General features: G+C 41.8%; 1 protein-coding gene across 3 annotated transcripts in view; it reads left to right on the top strand.

Annotated features, from left to right (window-relative positions):
- Mkx (mohawk homeobox) overlaps positions 1-23,062 on the top strand; it is a 69,157-nt gene that overhangs the window by 1,785 nt on the left and 44,310 nt on the right. For all 3 annotated transcript variants that reach the window (XM_021150152.2, XM_029471770.1, XM_029471769.1), the window contains exons 2-5: positions 330-596; positions 2,190-2,349; positions 10,101-10,257; positions 10,661-10,996. In XM_021150152.2, coding sequence (XP_021005811.1) covers positions 409-596; positions 2,190-2,349; positions 10,101-10,257; positions 10,661-10,996 — 841 coding nt within the window. In that variant the 5' untranslated portion in view covers positions 330-408. The remainder of the gene's footprint in view (positions 1-329; positions 597-2,189; positions 2,350-10,100; positions 10,258-10,660; positions 10,997-23,062) is intronic.

Here is a 23,062-nt window from a genome sequence, read left to right as displayed (position 1 = left end):
TATTCCGCTTTGCTGTCCTGATTGTGTCTCTCTTAGAGACCGAAAGTTCCTTTGGAAATTGCTTTTCCTTACTAGGTAAATTATTTGTTTGAAGTTTCTAGAGGTGTGGGAGCTTGATTGGCCAGAGAAGCAGGGTAGGGAACTGTCCCAGGAGCGCTGTATGAGTGTGTAGGTAGCAAGGTATGGAAGAAGGGTGTTTCCTGGTCATTAGCACCACTACAGCCCCTTCCTTCAGCTCAGCAGCCCAGCAGCCATACCAAATTCTGGGCTCCTGGGTTGCGGGAACCTGGGAACGGTCGGAAATAACAGGCTGCGTCTTGATCTTCTAGAACCCGAGCCCTGCTGCGGAGCTCCTGTTGGACTCCGAGGCTCTGCCGCAAGGCCGCGCGTCCCTGCCAGCCCCCAATCATGAACACCATCGTCTTCAACAAGCTCGGGGGAGCCGTGCTTTTTGAAGACCGAGGCACCCCAGATCGGGAACGTGGCAGCCGGACATTCAGTGGTTTCCTGGACAATCCACACACAGGGCCGGAGGTGGGCATACCAGATGGCCCGCCCCTCAAGGACAATCTCAGCCTGAGACACCGGAGGACAGGGTATGCTTATGGTCGGGGTGCGGACCCGCTAATCCGAAAGGGTAGGGGCGGCGAAAAGCGGGTGGGTGAAGTATAACAAGATCAGGAGTCCGCAGCTGCCAGGATTTACCGCCCCAAAACTGGGAGGATTAATTCCTTAAAACAGTTCAAAAGAGGCTTGAAAAAAAAAATTGAGTCCGCTCCTAGTCTTCCCGCACCTTGGGGTCCCTGGTACTCAAGGACCCGGCGTAGTTTCTTGCTTCCTCTGTAGTATAGCAGGAGCAGATTGAACGCTGTGACAAGGTGGCGTCAAACAGATGGCTCCCAGGTGAGACCTCGGGCGCTTCCTTTTCTGTAGTCCGAGGACCTTACCCCAGCCTAGGACTAAGTGTTGGGAAGGTGTACTCTCCCAGGGTGTCCTTGGCTCACACAGCTCGGCGGGGCCCGCGGCGAGCCCGGAGAAAAAGGCTACTGACTTGAAGGCTTTCGGTTCCTGGGGCTAAGAGGGTTGTCGGGACCCAGGAACTCCAGGGCAAGCCCTCTGCTCCAGTCCCGGGGTGTGCGGCGCAGTGTGTGCCGGGCAAGGTTCTTGCGGCACCTAAAGCAGCCGGCCCTCTCTAGAACCACAGCACCAGCTGCTATTTTGCAGGACTGCTGGTTGGTAAGAGAGATTAGGCTTGCTCAGGCTGTTACTACCAGTCAGCGCGGGTGGAAATGCATTTCAGAGTTTGAAGACGCTCACGCCCTTGAGGCAGGGGCGCAGTCGCAAAAGCGGGAACTGGGGCTGGGAGAGCTTTCAGATGCGCGGCGACACCTCCCGGAGCCTCCCGGGAACGCAGCACCCAGTGCGGGCTCCAGGGCCAGCTGCTGAGTGTTCCTTCGAGGAGTCTTTTACAAGCCTTTAGCTGTTGGTACAACGATTTGTGCTTTTCAGATTCTTAAAGAGGGAAAAAGGCCTTAGAGCGCTTTTGTACGGTCTGTTCCTTTTCCAGCTTCTCGCATTTTCAGAGCATTAAATGAAACAAACCGGAGTTCACAGAACCTAGGCAGCCATCATCCTTTGCTTTGTTTCCAGAGTTCAGTGTGTGTTTCCTGACCACTGGTGACCCACAGCCCTAGGACCCGAGGAATAGAACTTGGAGGGCTGGCCCTCCTCTGTGGCCAGGACTCAATGGCCTGAAGGAGAGGTCGAAGCTCTAAGTCCAGATCTGCAGTCTAGTGAACGGTTTTCCAGCCACGTGGCATTCGTCCCTACCCCCACATCCCTGCCTTACTAGGATCAAAATAGCTCCCCCTTTCAGTATAAATGTAAAGCCTTGCATTGGGCGTGTGATTCCGTGGCCAGCCGGCTATTCAGAAAGATGCATAGTAGCCGGTGCTCACACTGAGAAATTGTGGTTTCCTTTTCTTGCTTTGCCCTGACTTTGGGGGCTGTTAGAGCTGAATTGCTTTAGTATAAATAGCCTGGGTTGCTGGGAGGTTGTGAGATGGGGGCACTCTGCTATTAATCCCGATCTGGGTGCTGACATCTCAGAAATGGGGTCTATCATGGAGGGCCTTCAGGCCACCCATAAGGTTCCACTAACACGTCCCTCTCCTCCCCTCACATCCCAGGGCCCGGCAGAATGGAGGGAAGGTGAGGCATAAGCGACAGGCCCTGCAAGACATGGCGCGTCCTCTTAAGCAGTGGCTTTACAAGCACCGTGACAACCCGTACCCTACGAAGACTGAGAAGATACTCTTGGCCCTAGGCTCGCAGATGACGCTAGTGCAGGTAATCCAGACTCCTCCAAATTAGGTCTCCCCGCTAGTGGCTGGGAAGCAGAAACACAGTGCTCCTGCGATTGTACCTCATCCTTCCTAGGATGGTGCCTCCGAGTTCAGAGGCAGGTCCAGATCTTTGCCTTCTGTTGCCACAGAGGATGAGGTGCCAGGTTCTGTCATGGAAAAGGGATTTCACCCCTATCAAACATCTCAGAGCAAATGGTTGGTTGCAGTAGGTATTTCCATGATTCGTTGTTTCGGGTGGAGGGAATGGAAGGCCAGCTGCATTATGATACAAAAATGGGTAGGAATCTGGATTTAAGAGCAATGATGGATAAGGATGGTATATTTACAGTTATTTTCTGTCATTAGTGTGTATCAGTTACCAGGAAGTGTACTTGGAGCACATATTGTATCCTGCTCTGCTCACTGTTCCTGATTTTGTAGTTCTGGGATGGGGCCATAATGTGCATTTCTAACGCGTTCCCAAGTGATGCTGAGGACACTGGTTCAGTTTGAGAACCCAGGAGCCTGCAGGTGCATATTGGACCCCAAGCTAAAACTCATGTACATACTTAGTAAGTAACTATTATTCAGAGGTAGCTCTGAAAACAGGAAAGGTGGGAAGAGGCTTTTAAATGCTGCCTCCTCCTGGCCCCAGTACGTTGCTTTCTGTTGGACTAGGGAGAGAAGACTCCAGAATGTGAGTGGCTGGTTCATGTTGCCTCCCATGCCAGCATGTTTCTTTTCTAGTGAACAAAAACACTACTTTACATTTAACTAGACTTTTTTTTTTCACAATCGGTATTTGGTATTCTCCCAAACACGTGCTCCAGAGCAATTACTATCAGTGTTTTACCAAGGTGAGAGTAAGCTGCAGGCAGAGGCCTCCAGATAACAAATCCCAGATTAAATGCTTTTCCATCACACTGCAGTGTTCTTTACTAAATGTCGAGATGCAAACTTTTATGTAAACAACAGATTCAGAACGAGGAGTCCACAGGGTGAGCTGGTAAGTTCTTTATGTTACAGAAGCTGGGAACTGTTTTTATATTACAGCAGCACATGCGTGAAAGTTTGGGCATTTCATCAAACATATGACAAGAGGAAACTGGGAGATCCAAGATAAAACTGCACTCGATAACATAAAAATCTCTTCCCAGAGTATTTAAGAATTACTGGAAGGTTTGACAGAGCATTTGTGTTGGCTTGTAGCAACTCGCCACAAAATTCTACCATGTATTTTTCTGCTTATTTTCAGAATACAGTTTTAGAGAAAAACATCTGCTTTCCTTCCTATTAACAGGAAATTGTAATAATGGTGATTTGCCACAGCACTGGAGGCAAAAACCAATCCTGTATTCTTGGCTTGAGATCCATTTAGCACAAAACTGTGAACTTTGCAAAAGCAGTTTCTAAATAAGTTATTACAATCAGAAAAAAAATTGACTTATGAAAATAAATTATATACTCCAATGTCAATTTAAACAGGCCTGTTACTTGTTCTGGACATATGCCCACTTACGGAGGTGCTTGATGCTAGCAGTGAGTTCAACAATAAAATAGTACATTATTTTGGTTATGATATGGCTTCACTGCTGTTCATATGTAAAACAAGTCTATTTGACACGTTTTTAAAAACAGCTTTAAGTGAGAAAATTAAACTATTATATATGAATTGTTATCTTGGGAAAACTGCAATACAAAGTTATATTTTTAATTTACTTAAGTAGTAATTTGCCACATTTGTTTGTTTGTTTATTAGTTTTTTGAGACAGGGTTTCTCTGTATAGCCCTGGCTGTCCTGGAGCTCACTCTATAGACCAGGCTGTCCTCGAACTCAAAAATCTGTCTGCCTCTGCCTCCCAAGTGCTGGGATTAAAGGCATGCGCCACCACTGCCCGGCTAATTTGCCACTTATAAAATTATAATGATAATTTTAATACAAAGAACTGTTTTCACACTTATATTTTGGTAACATTACAGTTTTTAAGAATTTATGTGAAATTTTTGTTCAAAATTTTTTGAACAAAAGAATAAAACAGAGAACAGAGAATAAAAAAATGTAATTCTTAAATGGAGTAAAGATTGTTTACAATAATAAATAATACATATATGATAATGGCTTTTTAATTATTGTCAGTATGATAAATTTCTTAAACTTTTTAAAAGTGATATGTGGAAAAATTGAATGCATAAAATTACCACCCTGGGATCTTACTTATAATCTATCTTCGGTTCAGTTACTTTCAACTATGCACAATGGCATATGTAAAGAACATACATCATGTGCATATACATATAGCCACATATTCAGCTATCTGTTTTTATATATAGGAATCTATATAAGTCAAAAATAACATCCAAAGCATAGTCCAGTTTTAGAAACCGCATCAATTATGCAAATACTTTACACTTCTAGAGGCAAAGCGAAGAACTGTGATGAGTCAAGTGTTTGATACCTGAGAATTAGACTCTGTGTCCTGAGTCACTCTCTCCTGTGGGGCCAGCCTTCTGGAGAAGAGTGGTCTTCTCTTCCTCACAGGGTCCACCCCACAGCATGGCTCATTCCCTGCAGCATACTATCCCTACGATACTATTCCTTCTGGGAAATGACATTAAAGTCATGCATAGCTTTCCAGAACATCTCTGGCCATTGTCAGAAGCCTTGAGCTCTGGCTGGTGAGAATCCTTCAGAAGACATGCACAGGGCAGCTTCTTAGCTTTTCCTATAGGCTGGTGACCAGGCTCAAGTAGGACTCACTTTAATTGTCTATGAATACATATGCCTGCAGGCAGTTATGGAAAGCTGCTTTTATTTTTGAGTCCTTGGTTCATGTTGACTGCAGGGCCTTCTCTTGCTTCTTCCTCAAGATTTATAGCAGCAATCTATCCCCCAAGACTATTTTATTCCTCAACAAGATGCTGTAAGTTGGGACACTGATTCTTCATTTAACATTTCCTCTGAGTGTGCGCCAGGCTTCCTACACAGTAATTTTAAGTTCCTTTGCTCCTCTTATGCTGTTGAGGAAGGTTGTGAAACCAGCTTTTCCTAATCTCCCATGAAGCCTAGAAGGAAAAAGGTAGAAATATGTTTTAGTACTTTTTCTGCTACACAGAATTCCAGAGGACATTGGTTAATACCTACAGTGTTCAACCTTGGGAAAATAGAACAGAAGTGAGTGAATGGACCATGTGACTCATTTATTGTCATTCACTGACCCTAACAGTTTGGCCCTAATTTGCTAGGAGTCTTTAACTCCTGTTTGCATGTGGTATCATCCTTATGACAGCATAAGAAGCATTTTGATCAAAATTAAGGATTTTGTGACATGCTTTGATGTCAACCAAACAAAATATTACACTAGTTGTGGTGCCTATCACTAACACTGTTCATGTATTATAAAAAATGTGCTGTGTACTCCTCAAATAGGAATAGCTTGTGTTGTTGTGTAGCAGTACCGAGTAGTGTGACATGGAAAGCTGGTGTTATTATGAGATTTGTAGCTCACCAAGGAGTAACGACTAGGTGTCTGGGACTCCTCTGAGACTATAATTTCACATTCCTGTGATGTGCTCCTGTATGCTTGGTAAAATCACAGTTCTACAAAAACTTTGCTTCCAACATTGGCATGGCTTCTTTTGCTGAAAGTTGAGGCAGTAGTTGCAATATTCAGCAAAGTCTTATATGAGGCTTTATACATCATTCCAAGTGTTGCTGGGTGTGGTGGCGCACACCTTTAGTCCCAGCACTTGGGAGGCAGAGGCAGGCAGATTTCTGAGTTCGAGGCCAGCCTAGTCTACAGAGTGAGTTCCAGGACAGACAGGGCTACACAGAGAAACCCTGTCTCAACAAACAAACAAACATCAAACAAACAAACAAACAAACAAAACCTTCTCTGTCCACATGGCAAACCTAAGCACCTTTGGTGAAGATGGCAGAAAGCAGGGTTTTTTTTTTCCCCCTTCTCTTCCAGCTTCTAAATATTCAGTTCTCTAAGCTTTCATTTTTAAAATATAGAGTTTTAAAGGCACTTCTGACATTTAAACGCTGTTCCAGAACCCACTCTTAGTAAGAAAATAGTCATTAATATGAAGGAATCTGAAGCAGGTGTAAAACGTAGAAAATGTGAATTTATATTTTTATTTTTGTCAGTGACACAAGACATTTCCATTAAGTCATGAGGAAAATTGCAAAAAAATGCAAATTCATCAGCCATCAGTACCTCTGCTGTTCATGGAAGTCAATATGAAACACCTCATCCTGCACCTTGCTGCTAAATTGTACTGTACATTTCTAGTGATAAATACAGCGGCATCTGCATGCTAGTATACTTGGTACCAATTGAACTTAGAAAACCGGTTTAGAAAAGCCTTTGTTAGATAACACAGACTATTCTGGGAATTCTCCAATGTTATTATAGTAGTTTAAGGGCTATGAGTATATAACACATTTAAAGGTAGATGGTCCCTAATTGTGAAAAGCCAGTTAATACCCATGACATTTAAATATTCTTTCTTTTTTTTTTTTTTGAAAGAGGGTGTCTCTGTGTAGCCCTGGCTGTCCTAAAACTCACTGTGTAGACCAAGAAACCAAGGCACTTTCAGTACTCTGTAGTCACAGGACAGAAGGGCATTAATGATGACTTGAGGAAGTGAATTGATTAAGTCAAAATAATGCATCACAATTGAATTTGGTAATAGTTGCTAAGACCCATATAAGAGAACAGAATGGAGACTAGGGAAGTTTGGAAGAATGTTTTTAAAGTCCCTTAGTAGTCAGGGGATTGCATGAATCTTTGGGCAGTGAGTGAGAGAATGAGAGGTGGGAAGGAAAGTTAGTGAAAGGAAAGTTAGTGAACAAGCTCCTGCTTCCATGGTCAATGACTGCCTGTGGTCTCAGATTATCACTTTTATTATAGTGGTTCAGGCAAGTGTGTGATGTTTGTAGATTCATGTGTGTTGATATGGTCTTGTCAAGGCCTGCACTTCATAGCACAGTTAGTACGCAATAGGTGCTCACTGTCTATTTGCTGAATAAATACTCCTGGAAGGTGCCCATGTGTGGAAAAGAAAGCCTGAGAATTTAAAGACCCACTGAATAACAGCTCAGTTTGACACGAATAGAAGTTGATGAAGACTAAGCTTTTAGCTATGACCTGGTACACAGTGTGAAAGGACAGCCATCTTGACAGAAGAGGCAATATGAGTGTGTCATGTTGAATTTATGTGAATAAAACAGTACATGCTAGACATGGAAGGAGAAAAATGTAATTTTACCTTTTAAAGCAGAAATCACAATAATAATTAGGAATCAAGCAATTTCCAAAGTTATTTATTTTGTATTTATAGCACTTACACTGTACTATAAATACATTAAGTCTATTTTATACAATGACTGAGAAAGAAAAAAAAATCTACCATTGAAAATATTGTCACACAAACCACTCTAATAATAGGAGTTTGTGTTCTGAGACAAATACACAGAAAAAAATACTTATATTTATATAGTTTATATTTTTAAAAGCAAGTATTGTTCTTTTACCTTTTTTTCTCTGAAACAGTTATATGCTGTTGATATCCTGATATTTTATGAGGAAAGTACAATTTTTCCTCTGAGAACTCAATGGCTCCTTGAAGAAAGAGTGAAAGTAATTTTTCTCTGCTTTCAAGTAACTTTTTTTGTCTTCACTGATGTAAATAAGAAACAATGGACTTTCAGTTTCAAGCAGGAAGCTCATTGGCCTCCTCCTCACTTCTCCAATTGCACTGCCTTTTGTCGGTTTGTTCGGTTTGCTAGCTCCTCTGTTAAGTGTCCAATCTCCTCAGTTGGCCTCCAAAGCTTGGCCCTCCACTGTCTTCATTAAGCCCACTCACATGTAGCCTTCTCCTCCCTCTGAGCCTCAAGTCTCAAACCTCACCCTACCTCTGCCTAAGTCTCATGTGTGCCTTTTGTTCTCCTGTTGGATATTCATCCCTGTGCTTCTCTAGTACCCTAACTTAGACATTTCCCAATCAGGACACACTGGCTCATCCTCAGAAGGCTCTCTTACTTTTCAAAATTTCAAAAAAACAAGTTAGCACTCTCAATATCATCATTAACTTTTCTACTCCTTGTGTTTGTGGAGTCTTGTATCCATTTGTCCTTCAACTCCCTTCTACTCCTTGTGTTTGTGGAGTCTTGTATCCATTTGTTCTTCAACTCCCTCTCTTTCTCTTCCTTTCTCCCCTTCCCTGTCTCTTTTGAGAAAACACCTTCCACTGTTCCCAAACCTGACTCTAAAACCTGGTCTCAAGTGATTCTCTTGCTGCAGCCTCCCAAGTAGCTAAGTGCATACCAACAACCCTGGACTTGGGTCCTTTAAGAGAAAGCAATTGCATGGCCACCACCACCATGTTTGTTGCTGTTTTTTGTTTATTTGTTTGCTTGTTGTTTTGTTTTTGTTTTTATTTTTTATTGGTTATTTTCTTTATTTACATTTCAAATACATTACATTTCAAATTTCCCAGTTCCCTCCCCCTGAGACCCTCATCCCATGCCCCTCCCCTGTTTCTATAAGGGTGTTCCCGTACCCATCCACCCACTCCTGCCTCCCCACCCTTGAATTCCCCTACACTGGGACATCGAGCCTTCACAGGACCAAGGGCCTCTCCTCCCATTGATGCCCAACAAGGCCATCCTCTGCTACATATGCAGCTGGAGCCATGGGTCCTTCAATGGTACTCTTTGGTTGGTGGTTTAGTCCTTGGGAACTCTGCAGGGTCTGGTTGGTTGATATTATTGTTCTTCCTATGGGGTTGCAAACCCCTTCAGCTCCTTCAGTCCTTTCTCTAACTACTCCATTGAGGACCCTGTGCTCAGTCCAATGGTTGGCTGAGAGCATCCACATCTATATTTCTCAGGCTCTGGCAGAGCCTCTCAGGAGACAGCAATATCAGGCTACTGACAGCATGCACTTGTTGGCATCCACAATAGTGTCTGGGTTTCGTGACTGAATATGGGGTGGATCCCCAGGTGGGGGCAGTCTTTGGATGGCCTTTCCTTCAGTCTCTGCTCTACAGTTTGTCTTCGTATTTCCTCCCATGAGTATTTTGTTCCCCCTTCTAAGAAGGACCGAAGCACCTACCCTGTGGTCTTTCTTCTTCTTGAGCTTCATGTGGTCTATGAATTGTATCTTGGGTATTCCAAGCTTTTGGGCTAATCAAAACAACTCTGAGATTCCACCTCACAGCAGTCAGAATGACTAAAACTCAAGTGACAGCAGATGCTGGCAATGGTGTGGAGAAAGAGGAACATTCCTCCATTGTTGGTGGGATTGCAAGCTGGTACACCACTCTGAAAATCAGTCAGGCGGTTCCTCAGAAAATTGGACATAGTATTACTTGAGTATCCAGCTATACTACTCCTGGGCATATACCCAAAAGATGCTCCAAAAAATAACAAGGACACATACTCCACTATGTTCATAGCACCCTTATTTATAGTAGCCAGATGCTGGAAAGAACCCAGATGTCCTTTAACAGAGGAATGGATACAGAAAGTGTGGTACATTTACACAATGGAGCTCTTAAAAACAATGTCAGCTCTTAAAAACAATGAATTCATGAAATTCTTAGACAAATGGATACAACTAGAAAATATCATCCTGAGTGAGGTAATCCAAACACAAAAGAACACACATGGTATGCACTCACTGATAAGTGGATATTAGCCCACCATGTTTTAATGCACTGTTAATTGAAAAATTAATGCCGTTTTAGGTGTCAAATTGGTTCGCTAATGCTAGACGTCGGCTGAAGAACACTGTCCGGCAGCCAGATTTAAGTTGGGCCTTAAGAATAAAGTTATACAACAAGTATGTTCAGGGCAACGCTGAACGGCTCAGTGTGAGCAGCGATGGCGACTCCTGCTCTGAAGGTTCGTTCAGGTTTTTGTTTTCCTGTCTTTGCTTTGCTTTTTCAACAAGTTCACCCTAGGTGCAGTCTTAATGACCCCGCAAGATATACTAGTCCACAGATTGTTTTCTATTCCATAAGGCAACTTCATCTTTACAGTTTTATAAAGCAACAGAAGTTATAGCCATTTCCTCTGTTTATATATCTGCCATGTGGAGGAAAAGTATTTTCATCAAAATTAAATACTCTAGGGAACAATCATGTAGGTCATTGCTTCTCTTTACCTAAAAATTAATCATATATAACAATAATCTTACATATGGCATATATTCTTCTGTTATGTATATTTTTAATGACTAAGTGTGACAGTTGAGCAGTTGGAGAAGGTATGTGCAAATACTAGTTGGTGATATTTCCCCCCTTAGATGGAGAAAATCCCCCAAGAAATCACATGAACGAAGAGGGCTATAGCACCCCTGCCCACCACACTGTGATTAAAGGGGAGAGCTCAGCAATAAAAGCTGGTGGGAGACCAGAGTCAAGGGCTGCTGAGGATTATGTGTCACCGCCCAAGTATAAGAGCAGCTTGTTGAACCGTTACCTTAACGACTCCTTGCGACATGTCATGGCCACCAGCACTGCCATGATGGGGAAAACAAGGCGAAGGAACCATTCGGGGTCTTTTAGCTCCAACGAATTTGAAGAAGAGTTGGTGTCTCCATCATCATCAGAAACTGAAGGCACCTTTGTCTATCGCACAGGTAAGCCCATTCTTTGTTCTAATTATGGTGACCTATGTAAGACAGATAAAAAGCTGTGATGTAGAGGTTTATTGTAAGAGGTATAAGAAAGCTGTGATACGTGGATTGCTACAATTTTTATGCAAAACTTTTGATTTGTTTTAAATTGGCAATAGGTACATTTGCTAATAGATGATGGTGACAGAGAGCCTTGAGACTTTTTCTTTAATAAGCATCTTCATTCTTACTGATAATTTTAGTTATGATGACATGATATCAGTATTTCTGTCTTTGCTGTGTGTTTTGTGTGTGCAGCTGTGCATGGGCCCATGTGTGCCAGATACCTTGCTCTATGACTTTTGGCTTTATGGCCTTGAGACTTGGTTTCAGTCTGAACCTAAATCTAGACTTGTAGCCAGTGACACACAGAAATGTTCATGTCTCTGACACAGGAGCCCTGGGTGACAGGCACAAGTCCCATCATGACTGATTCTTTTTATGTTGGTGCTGGGGATAAGAACTCAGGTCTTTATGCTTGTGCAGCAAGTTTTCTTGCATTTGGAGCCATTCCACCTGCCTGATGATAACAGTATTTAGAGGATGTATGTGTTCCCTTCATGAGTAATCCATATGGTGGAGAGTTGTGCTTGATTGTGGAGAGCCTTGCAAATGTTTCCTGTTACATCTTTTCCATATGTTGATTGATAGAAGTGAGAGGAAATGAATACAAAGTAACATGAGTGCCAGGATATCAGAGGGGAAAATGCAAGCCTGGATCCAGTGGCTTTGGAAATCTCTCTTTCATTCCTGGAAAGTACAAGTAATAGCACAGAAGATTTTATATTCATTCCAGAAATAGTGAGCTGGTTCTACCTGTCCAAAGCATCCAGATGGAATAGCAGGTTGTCGAAAAGTAGTAGTCTTGACTTTAGCTCAGAGAGATTTGCATTTAAGAATATTTGAGCAGGGTTACTTTGGAAAAAAGGATAGGTGAGATCTACATCTGGTATATTTGCTGCCTGGCTTCTAAAAACAACAGTGGATGAGAGTTAATGTTAGATCTGGAGACAAGGAAGCACTAGCCCAGGTAAAAGAAAGAGAGAGGCGGGTCATGGCCATGTGGAGAGAGGGGAGAAGGGAGAGAGAGAAGTGGGGCTAGAGATGAGAGTAAGAAAGGTGAGAGCTTAAAGAGAAAGGAGGGGACAAGCAGCCCCGTTTTTAGTGGGCTGGACTACCTTGCTGTTGTCAGGTAACTGTGGAGGTGGAGTCTAGCCAGAATGCCAGGAGCTTGGGGCTTTTTCTGAGTGACTGATAGTCACAGAATTATGGAGTTGGGGGCTCTGTGGTGTTAGGCCCCTGTCTCTGGGAATGTGGCTCACTGTTCCATCCCTTGTAGAGTTTTCTACTGCGTTTCTACTGGGTCTCTGGAGCAAGCCTCATTCAACCAAAACAGGCTGCCTTTCACGGTCCTACAATGGACCAAGTCAGAAAGACCACTAGGTGGAACTTGAAGCTGAAATAAATGACCTACACGATCTTCTTGGAGACCAGCAAGCATACGAAGGCAGAAAGAGAAAGGGATGCTACTTTGCCACCAACTCCCATGACAAGGATGTGATTTGCGTACGGCAGGCTCTTCTCTGTCTACTGGGCCCTTCTCTCTCTCATAATGGTATTTGTTCAACTCGTAGTGACTGATTAACTCGCTACTGTCATTCATTGACTAAGTAGCAAGGAAACATTTGGCCCTGCTACCGGGACTGCAGACCTTTACACAGCCTGGTGCTGTTGAGGGCCCATATGGCAGCAGCAGGGTGTGAGGAAGGAATCCACAGTTAGCACTAACTTCAGCCTTCGAATTGATTAGCCTGAAATCTCAAGTGTCTGCAGATGTGAACAGTGGTGCATTCTTAAAGTGTCAGCACACCCTTTAAACCCAAGTCAACATTTTTTAGTTAGCATCTCTAGCTCTCACGTGAAGTAATCCCAAGCACATGGCAATACAAAAACACCCTCAGAGGGTAGGACTGGATCTAGGAGGAAGTTAAAATAAAAAGCCACTTAGACAATAATGCAAATGAAGAAGCAATATATTAATATGTGACCACTATGGTTCAGATTTTTAGAAATATTTTCAGAGAAAGGAAAATAAATCTAAAAAAAGAACAAAAGTAAAAAGGGATTAAAATTGAAGGTAGAAAATAAATTAACCAAAAGTTTGAAGGCAGTAATAGATAAACAAAAAAATGGTCACAAATTAAAGTTGGAGATGACAAAGGGGTTAGAAACATACATAATTATTAAGCAGGAAATATGTATATTTAAATGATCACAGAGGACTGGGAGAGGACTCTGTAGCTAGGGCATCTGTCACATAAGCAGGAGGGTCATAGTTCAGATCGCCAACCCCACGTGATGTCAGTTGGGTTTGGTGGCTCTCCTAAACTCCCAGCAATTGGAAAGCAGACAATGTCCAGAGATAGCCAGCTAGTGAGACAAGCTGGATCAACAGGCTCTGGTCTCAATTGAGAAGCCCTTTTATAGCAGATAGGGAGGCAAGTAATTAAGGGTCACTCCAGGTATTAACAAATAGTTAAACAGTGCAAACACAGGTGCAAACACATGCACAAGCACATACATGCACACATACACACACATATCATGAAAAGTTGTTAACAGTTGTTTAATAGTACACCATCTGTAACTGAGTATGCACAATACATTTATATTAGTCTTAACATGAATGATAAATTCATAAATAAGAAAGTTTTATAAATGACAAATAACTCAGGAAAAATTCAAGTTTTTAGTAAATCCAGTGCCCCAAAATTGTGAATTGATGGAACTATTAGGATTTTGTTTTTTAAAATTTCAAGCCGGGCATGGTGGCCCACGCCTTTAATCCCAGCACTTGAGAGGAAGAGTCAGGTGGATTTCTGAGTTCGAGGTCAGCCTGGTCTACAAAGTGAGTTCCAGGACAACCAGGGCTACACAGAGAAACTCTGTCTCGAAAAAAAACCAAAACAAACAAACAAACAAAAAATCAAAAACAAAAAAAAAACTCAAGTAAATAAATTCTCTGCTTTACAGATTTTCTGAAACATTTAAAACCATAGAAAACTGAGTTAAGTACCAACCGTTTATTTAGAAAAAACAATGTTTCTTGTAAATGTGTTTATATTGACTAAGGCCATATGCCTATAATTTTTCTTTTGCTTTGAGGCTTTTGAAAATGCATGTTTTTGTCAAAGGTGACAAAATACAGTCAGAAGAAATGCTAGGCCTGCGGGTGATGCTTTTCAGACTTAGTATTGTCACTGTTTATTTTTTTTAAACCACCCCTAAAGTCCTTGGTTCATACTAAGCACTGTCCATCTGCCAAGCTCTCTTTAGAAGTGAAGTCCACTCTTCAGTTATTCAGCCAGTGAGAAGCAACCTAGACATGTAACTTTTCATGCCTGTGAGGAAACTTAAAAAGAACAATCTGATTTTTCCCTCTTGATGTTCAACCTTGGAGAATTAAGAGAGACTAAGGGCCTAAAAGTGTTATGCAAAGTTTGGGGCCAAACAATAAATGACTGTCTTCTGGGGGTGGGGTTGAGGGAAGGACTGAGCAATGGCCCTATCATAGCCAGGTTACCTCTTATGGAAACAGAAGCACAGGGGCGCTAATTGAGTAGCCACTGTAGCTTTCCTCTGCATTCGAGCCTACTCCAAATTCCTTTATCTGATTAAGTCTCTGTCCTCATCAGAACAGAATTGTTTACAGTCAGCCGTGCACTCATTCTCCTAGCCCAGCAGCTGTAGTACAAAGACTTTAACTCCATTTTAGAAGAGAGATTTGCTCATTTGTCTAGACTAAGCAATTATATCTCCCTGCACTTTTTTTCCCAGTTTTTTAAGAATGTACTTCATTAAGAATATAGAATCAGGACTCAAAATGAAAGTTGGTGTGTGAAAGAATCTTGGGGCACTGAGTTATATTTCACAGATTTTTTTTTCCTGACAGAGTCTCTGTTTATACCAGCGTGGCCTAGAACTCACAGAGATCTGCTTGCCTCTGCCTTTTAAGCACTAGGATTAGAGGTAGCTCCATACCATGCTCAACTTGCATCATTTCTTATTAAGTCATCAGAAGGAAGAGAGAACCTGTGCATTATAAAGTAAAAACCAGGAGTACAAAGATGTTTTGTTGACCTTTATGTAAACATTGTTTCTCTGTATTTTGCAGCCTTGGACATTATGCCAAGGCCATAATAGGTCTTCAGTAAATATTCACTGAAATATTTTCAATACACCTGATTAGAATTCCCAGTGTTCTAAATGAATTAAAGACACTGAAGGCAAGCAGTCACTCGTGTGTCCCCGGGAAGAAGTCCTGTGAATTAAAACAGTGATTTGTTTTCATTGTGCTGGGCTGATGAATAGGAAGGAATGTTCAGAGACTTGCTGGAGTGAATTTCTGTTACAATCTGACACCTAGTACTGAAGTGTGTCAGAACAATCAGAGTAAAAGTCTCTAGTATCATTTGTCCCCCTGTCCAATCTCTTCCTCATATTCTCTACACAAGTCCAACTTAGTATGCCACCTTATAAAACAAGCCTTCATTAGGACCTTGCCTAGAGGATTTAAATTTGACTCATGACTCAAAACCAAACCTATTGAATTTTCTTCTCTGTGGAAACAGGGAAAGAAATTTCTCAAAAGTGTAATGATTGGAAGACATCAGGAAGCCTAGAAATAAAATTTAAGGACTACTACTTTCAACTTGGCTGGAAAACAAGGTGTGTGTGTGTGTGTGTGCACTGTTTGTGTATTTGTGTATGTGTGTGCACTGTTTGTGTATTTGTGTGTGTGCACTGTTTGTGTATTTGTGTGTGTGTGCACTGTTTGTGTATTTGTGTGTGTGCACTGTTTCTGTATTTGTGTGTGTGCACTGTTTGTGTATTTGTGTGTGTGTGCACTGTTTGTGTATTTGTGTGTGTGCACTGTTTGTGTATTTGTGTGTGAGCACTGTTTCTGTATTTGTGTGTGTGTTTGCGTGCGTGTCTGTCTGTGTCTGTGTGAGTGTTCTTGGCTCACAAATGAATCTCTTTATACGTGACTGGAACACACAGACATTTCTCTGAGCTCCAATGTTAGTATATAATTCATCAGTGTAACCTGCTCCCAAGAGGCTGAGCATTTTAACTTACTCTTGTTAAGATGACTTAATTAGACACATTTGGCCTAGACAAAACATACAGGCCACTGGGACTGTGATGTGAATTAATCATGTTTAGCTTTTGCTGTGCTTGACTGAGGTGAATGTCCCCAAATAAAGGGAAACTTGTGATAGAGAGGAAAAAATAAAAGCTATATTCTGAGGTAGGAACTATTTAGGCTGCCTGCCATGCAGACTTGGAGGTAAGGCACTGGAGTTGCCGGAGAAGTACACAAAAGATTGTGAAGCATAAGGGCCTTTGCTGCTGTTGTTTTTTTCATAGCTGAAGGTGGCCCTTTAAGGAATAAGATGTTCTTTTCTGCTTCATTTCCTGCATACTGAAGTATATCAGAATTTAAGCTGGTGTCTATAGTAAGGTCCAGGTTTGCTAGTGAACCAAGCAAGCCATCAGGAAAACCTGGTCCATACACTCTGGTTCTGACAACCTATGAAAGTCTTTGAAAGTCTGTCCGTCCTGCCCAAGGTTCTCCTACCTACACGGTCACATACAGAACAGAGCATGAGGGCCAGGAACCCTGTGCTTTGGCCCAGCCCACTTCTCAATGAAACTTGAGTAGATGAACCAGAGGGAAGGTTTTAGAAGACACCTTAACAGTCATTTTTCAATGGTTAAAATCAATTATATCAGGTCTGCACCAGTAACTTCAAGATTTTTACTGAAGCATTGGTCCTCGAGGAGTGACAGGGCTTTGTGAAGGACAGTGTGTGAGTCTCTGTGTGCACATGAGGTTTCTCTTTGGATCGTGTATACCAGAACTTCTACTTTGGGTGCAGTTTTTTTTTTTTTTTCTAGTGTGTGTATGTGTGTGCTCATTCCTGTGCACTACCATTTGTGTGTGTGTGTGTGTGTGTGTGTGTGTGTTATAATTTGCCTGCTTCTTCTTAGTGAAAGTGTTGAGCTTTGCCATTTTTGATTATTCAGAACAGTGCTTTCCTGGCAGGGCAACAATAGTTGATAGAATACAGCAGAAAAGGATAAAACCAGCTTCCTCTGGTCCAGTCAGTGACATTTAAAGGAGATTTGAAAATTTACCCAGTTGGTTTTGGCCTTCTAGCTTACCTATCATACCATTTGGGAAGGAGGTAGTAGACATGAAAATTCAAGGTAGGAAAAATTTAAGTATAAATGTAAAACTGCAGAATTATCTACTTTCCTGGTGTCATAATACTTAACACTCCTTTCAGGATGTGTGTTCTAAGGGCCTTTCTTTTCTCTGCTTATGCTTCTTGCCTCCTTCTAGAGCTTCATTAAATTGTTCTAAGAATGAGATTCAGCCCAGGCCTTAGACAACAGGACAGCTAGTCTACCACTGAGCCACACTCCTCTCCCCACATGTCTTTTAGGAACTTTGTAACTTTTTCTAGCCAGAACCCTTGGAGTTTATCTCAACAGTAAGTGGACTCTTAACATCTTTGGGTAAAAAACAATGACTTCACAGGGCGTGGTGGAACAGGCCTTTAATCCCAGCACTTGGGAGGCAGAGGCAGGCAGATTTCTGAGTTCGAGGTCAGCCTGGCCTACAGAGTGAGTTTCAGGACATCCAGGACTACACAGAGAAACCCTGTCTCAGAAAATGAAAAAAAGAACAAAACAAACAAACAAACAAACAAACAGGACATCCAGGACTACACAGAGAAACCCTGTCTCAGAAAATGAAAAAAAGAACAAAACAAACAAACAAACAAACAAACAACAACAACAACAATAACAACAACAACAAAAACCCAATGACTTCATAGATTTTGAAAAGGGGAACTTTTTCATTTACTTATTTCCAGGCAATAATATTTCAAAGGAAACTTATAGACATTCTGACCACTGGGTAAGATCAGGACAACGTGAGATCTGTAGGTTCTTAGTAAACATTCAGTAATGAGCATATTTGCAAAACTCACAGTGCTCATATGAGGATGAAACAAATTGGTATTTGAATTTACATTTGCTTTATAGATTTACTTGAAAAATATAAATGGAGTTACACAAAGTGTCCCACCCATTATGTAGAACTGAAAGAGTCACAGGCAGAAGAGAAAGAGGCAGAGGCACAGAGTGACAGAGACAGAGAGACAGATAGACAGACAGAGAGAAACTGAGACTTGCTCACTCCCTGAGTGACTCATTCTTTGCCATGTTATGGGCACCTAAGAAGGCAAAATGAAGATCTGAGGCTCTCAACCTCAGTAGCAGGATGGCTTGTAGGTGAACCCAGAGCACCCATCTTAGTTTGGAGAATGTATGGATTTTTTTAAGAGCTGGGTTTGATCCAGATATATGTATTTTTTTTTTTTACGTTGTAACACTTAAGACATAACAATTCTAAGTTTATACTTGTCTTAATGTAAACAAAATATTGTGTGTTGTGTGTTCTCTTCGGTATTTCTCTCTTTCTATGTGCTGTGGTGTGTGTGTGTGTGTGTGTGTGTGTGTGTGTGTGATGTCCAGAAAGCAATTTTGTGAAGTTTGAGTCTCTTGACCTTTTTGTGGGTTCTGGAGTTTGGAGACCAAGGTTACCAAGGGGTGAGGTGCTGAGGTACTTTTTTTTTTTTTTTTTTTTTTACCAAGGGGTGAGGTACTTTTACCTGCTGAGCCATCTTGCCATCCACAAAGGGTGATTTGAAATCCAGGCACATTCTTTCTCTCCATTATGTAATGATTCCCAGTGCCTTGCAGGCATTACAAGTTCTCAGTAGCCCTGAATGGGTGCTGTATTGTTTAAGTTTTGATATGCTCCCTAGAACTTCAGATAGTAATATACCCGCTCCCTAAATGTTTCTTAAGTGATTTAGCATGTCTGTTCTTAAAATATTGACAGACATTTAAATGTGCATAGGTGTATGTTGGTTCCTATTTGTCAGAACAGGAGAAAGAAAAAACGATTCTGAATAAGTTTCAGTTAATAAAACCCCAGATTTTAAAAGAAAAATATGTACAATTTTGTAACCAGAAAAAAATCTTAGATCAAATCAAGCTCCAAAGAGATTGTAAATGAAAGTAGATTTTACATAAAAGAGAAACTTCCAGGAAATTAATAGGTAATAAGTGGGAGAGATTGGCTAGTTTGAAGAAAGTCCATCAATGAAAGAAACATGTAGCAGGTATGTTTATCTTTATCAAGTACACAGTCTTAGAGACTAGGCTTCCGGGACAAAGTGAGACTCAGACCCATTCGTTAAAGCTCTCTGTCAGTCTCAGGGTGACAAGAATCTAGAACAGAGCTGTGCATTTGTAAGAATGACTGGGGTTGAGGGTGTCCCTTAGAGCACACACACAGCTGCCATGTGTGAGGACTTGAGAGTGTGTGCACTCCTCACCCCGACTGACTTCAGTTACATCTCAGAATAGGAGAAAGACTTTGCAGAAACTTACGTTTCTCCCCTCTAGTGTCTTTAAGAATGAAGAGCCCATTCACTTTATGTGGCTTCCTACTAAAACCAGTTGGTGAGCAGGGGACTTTGCTGCTGCAGGGGCATTCTCTCTGTTTAGTCCTGATTCTTCTGCTGGGGTCTGTCAGCAAATCCAGTGTGACTAGTTTCTGATGCTCAACCTTGCCCAGCCAGTCACCTCCCAGGTCAGTTCCTTGGATGTGCCTGTCCATGTCAGTATGTCTAAGACTGTGTCAATGTTTCCATTAAGAGACTTTTCATTCCCTGGGGTTTCTAAATAAGTCATTAAAATTCAAGCCAAATTCCAACCCTGGTGTAAAAAGGCTTTCCCCCTTGTTTTATGCATAAGGAATATAGGCCAATAACCCCCACTAATTCTAAGTTTCGTTAGGCACTTGAACTTTCTGAATACCAATGCGACTAAATAAGTGACATTGCCACCACTCTGTAGCTGGAGCCGAAAGAAGATGTAAAACATTTTTACTGCCTTTAAAAACTAAGATGTCTGTGTAATGAACATGACAACCCCACATCTGTTTCTGTGTGTGTGTCCTGCCTGTTTCCCTCTGTCTCCCTCTCTCCTTCACTTCCTCCCTCCCTCACTCCTTCTATTTCCTTCCTCCTTCCCTGCTTGATCAGTTACAGTTCGTTTCCCCATTCCTACTCCACTACTTGGTTTCTAAAATGCAGCAGGTATTTTTCTTTCTAAACCTAGCCTTGGTGTTATGGAAGCTTTACTCTGGGTAAATGTGTACTTTCTACCAGCCCTGAATATTTTGATCCTTTGAAGTTTTAAGGCTTCATGTTCTTGTTTTATATAATTCCTTAGATCATTGATAACTGTGAGTCTCTAGGAAGCAAAAGTGGATGATAATAAACTTGTTTACCCTGAATAGTACTTTTTTCTCGGAACTTTTTTCCTTGTGTTTTTTTTTTTTTCAGGTCGGTGAAAGATGGTATGTTTCAATACCAGTTATGTATTGAACCTGTCCTTCTTCCATGATGGCTTTGTTACAATTTCTCTCAGTGTGGTACACTAAAGGGTCAGGTGGGCATAGACTTTCCTGAAGGATCCTCAAATGGCTCTGGGTGCTGTCATAGGACCTGAAAGGTGCATTTTAAGATGTGAATAGCTTAGACTACTTGCTTTTGGTGATTCCAGGTATTGGTATTTGTTTAAGAATTCTTAACTCATTAGTGTTGAACTTTTGAGAACTTAGAACAAGTAGGCGTAAGAACATTTCTACCAGTTTCATCGTAATTAAAAATCACTTATTATTTTATGTGATAGAGTATACACATATACTCAAGTCAAAGTGTGTTCTCTGTGTGTGTGTGTGTGTGTGTGTGTGCGTGCGTGAGAGAGAGAGAGAGAGAGAGAGAGCTTGTGGTTGTAGGTCAGAGGACGATTCTGTGGACTAGATTCTATCTTGCCATGTCTATGCTTGCAAGCTTGGGTCGTCAGGTATGACAAAGACTTTGCCCATGGAGCTTTCTTGCTGGCCCAGGTTCTTTCTTTTAATGATTATTGTGGAATGCTCTTATTGGCATTATAAACTGTAGATTGTGATGGTCTGTCTGTCTGTCTGTCTGTCTCTTTATGTCTAAGGTACCTGGGGATGATTTTCAGTTAGTAAGAGGAAATAGGAATGGTTTGTAGATCACTAGTAGTTAACGGTGGTGACTGGAGGTCTGTGGCGTACATGCATGAGCTTGCTTGTAGCAGCAACGGCACTGAGCACATGGGAGAGTATAGTAGCTTTTGAAAATGACGAATATTGTCTACCTTTGCCTGTGATTGATACTAGGAACAACTCCAGTATTAATAGCATCCTAGTTTGCTAGTCCAAAGATGTGGCTTGGTCTCATGTAAGCAATAAGACTACTCTTTTGTTTCTAGTGATCTTGAGACTTCTCAGTCAGATAAATGAATCATGAACTTTCTCCAGTAGGACACAGCAGCTTATGGTACCTGAGCTTCTGTTAAGGCATTTCTTGTGGGCATTTCCTAAGGTTGTATGGAGAATGCCACATCAGGTCTGTCTTAGTCAGGGTTTCTATTCCTGCACAAACATCATGACCGAGAAGCACGTTGTGGAGGAAAGGGTTTATTCGGCTTACACTTCTTCATTGCTGGTCATCACTAAAGGAAGTCAGGACTGGAACTCAAGCAGGTCAGGAAGCAGGAGCTGATGCAGAGGCCATGGAGGGATGTTCCTTACTGGCTTGCTTCTCCTGACTTGCTCAGTTTGCTTTCTTATAGAACCCAGAACTACCACCCCAGGAATGGCACCACCCACAATGGGCTCTTCCCCCTTATCACTAATTGAGAAAATACCCCACAGCTGTATCTCCTGGAGGCTTTTCCTTAAGGGAGGGTCCTTTCTCTGTGATAACTCCAATTTATGTCAAGTTGACACACAAAACCATTCAATACAAGGTCAGTTTGTGAACATTTTCTCAGATCAGATTGGGAGTACTCCCTCAGGCCATATTAGGAGCACTCCATCAGGTCACCTTGGGAGCATTTTCTCCGGTTGGTTTGGGAGAATTTCCTCAGGACAAAAGTGGAGCTCAGATTAGAAATTCTTCCTAGAGTCAGATTGGGATCACTCTCTTAGTACTGCCGAGGGTAGGGTCTAAGAGAACTAGATGGTGTTTAAACTTCACTAGCTCAGGACACTGAGAAGCATTTTATCCACTGACCCTGTAACCTTCGGGTTCTTTAGTACCTTCCAGAATTGCTGGGCCGTAGATAGGGTTGAATTGCTTCACTGCTGACATTTGGAACATTTTCAATACAGTGATGGAAGTAAAAATCTCTGGTGGTAAAAATGTGTGTGTGTGTGTGTGTGTGTGTGTGTTCACTTGTACACATGTGTGTCATAAAAGAAATTTTGCCATTGAATAGTTTTCATTCAAAGAAGTTGTTTGTTTGTTTGTTTGTTTGTTTAACAATAGCAATGCAGAGAGGAGTACATTGGGAATGAAAACACCAAGAATTCAAAACGGAAATCAAACATTTTAAAACACTGAAAAGTGGCAGGTGATGCTTTCTGCACAGTGGGATTTTAAGGGACAGACTGCTCTGGGTTTTCACATCACTGCCTGTGCACTAAGAACTCCTTGTCCCTTCAGTCAAACCAGACTTAGGCGCTGGTGGACAAGGCTCAGTCTGCAGGGCTGTTTGGAATAGGAATGCCCTGTTCTGCCAAGACTGTCATTATGACCCTTTTGCGAAGGGCCAGATTTCAGAGTCTATCCTTTCAGCTTCCACACTGATTTAGACAGCAGATGTGTTAGAAAGGAATGTGGTATTTAGAATCATTTATCACATGACTTCAAGGCAAGAAGAAGAAGAAGAAGAAGAAGAAGAAGAAGAAGAAGAAGAAGAAGAAGAAGAAGAAGAAGAAGAAGAAAAAGAAGAAGAAGAAGAAGAAGAAGAAGAAGAAGAAGAAGAGAGAGAGAGAGAGAGAGA

Source organism: Mus caroli, chromosome 18 (genome assembly GCF_900094665.2).
Source record: "Mus caroli chromosome 18, CAROLI_EIJ_v1.1, whole genome shotgun sequence".
Classification (NCBI taxonomy): Eukaryota; Metazoa; Chordata; class Mammalia; order Rodentia; family Muridae; genus Mus; species Mus caroli.
Note: the sequence above shows the minus strand (reverse complement) of the source record. Positions and strands in the feature narration are given on the sequence as shown.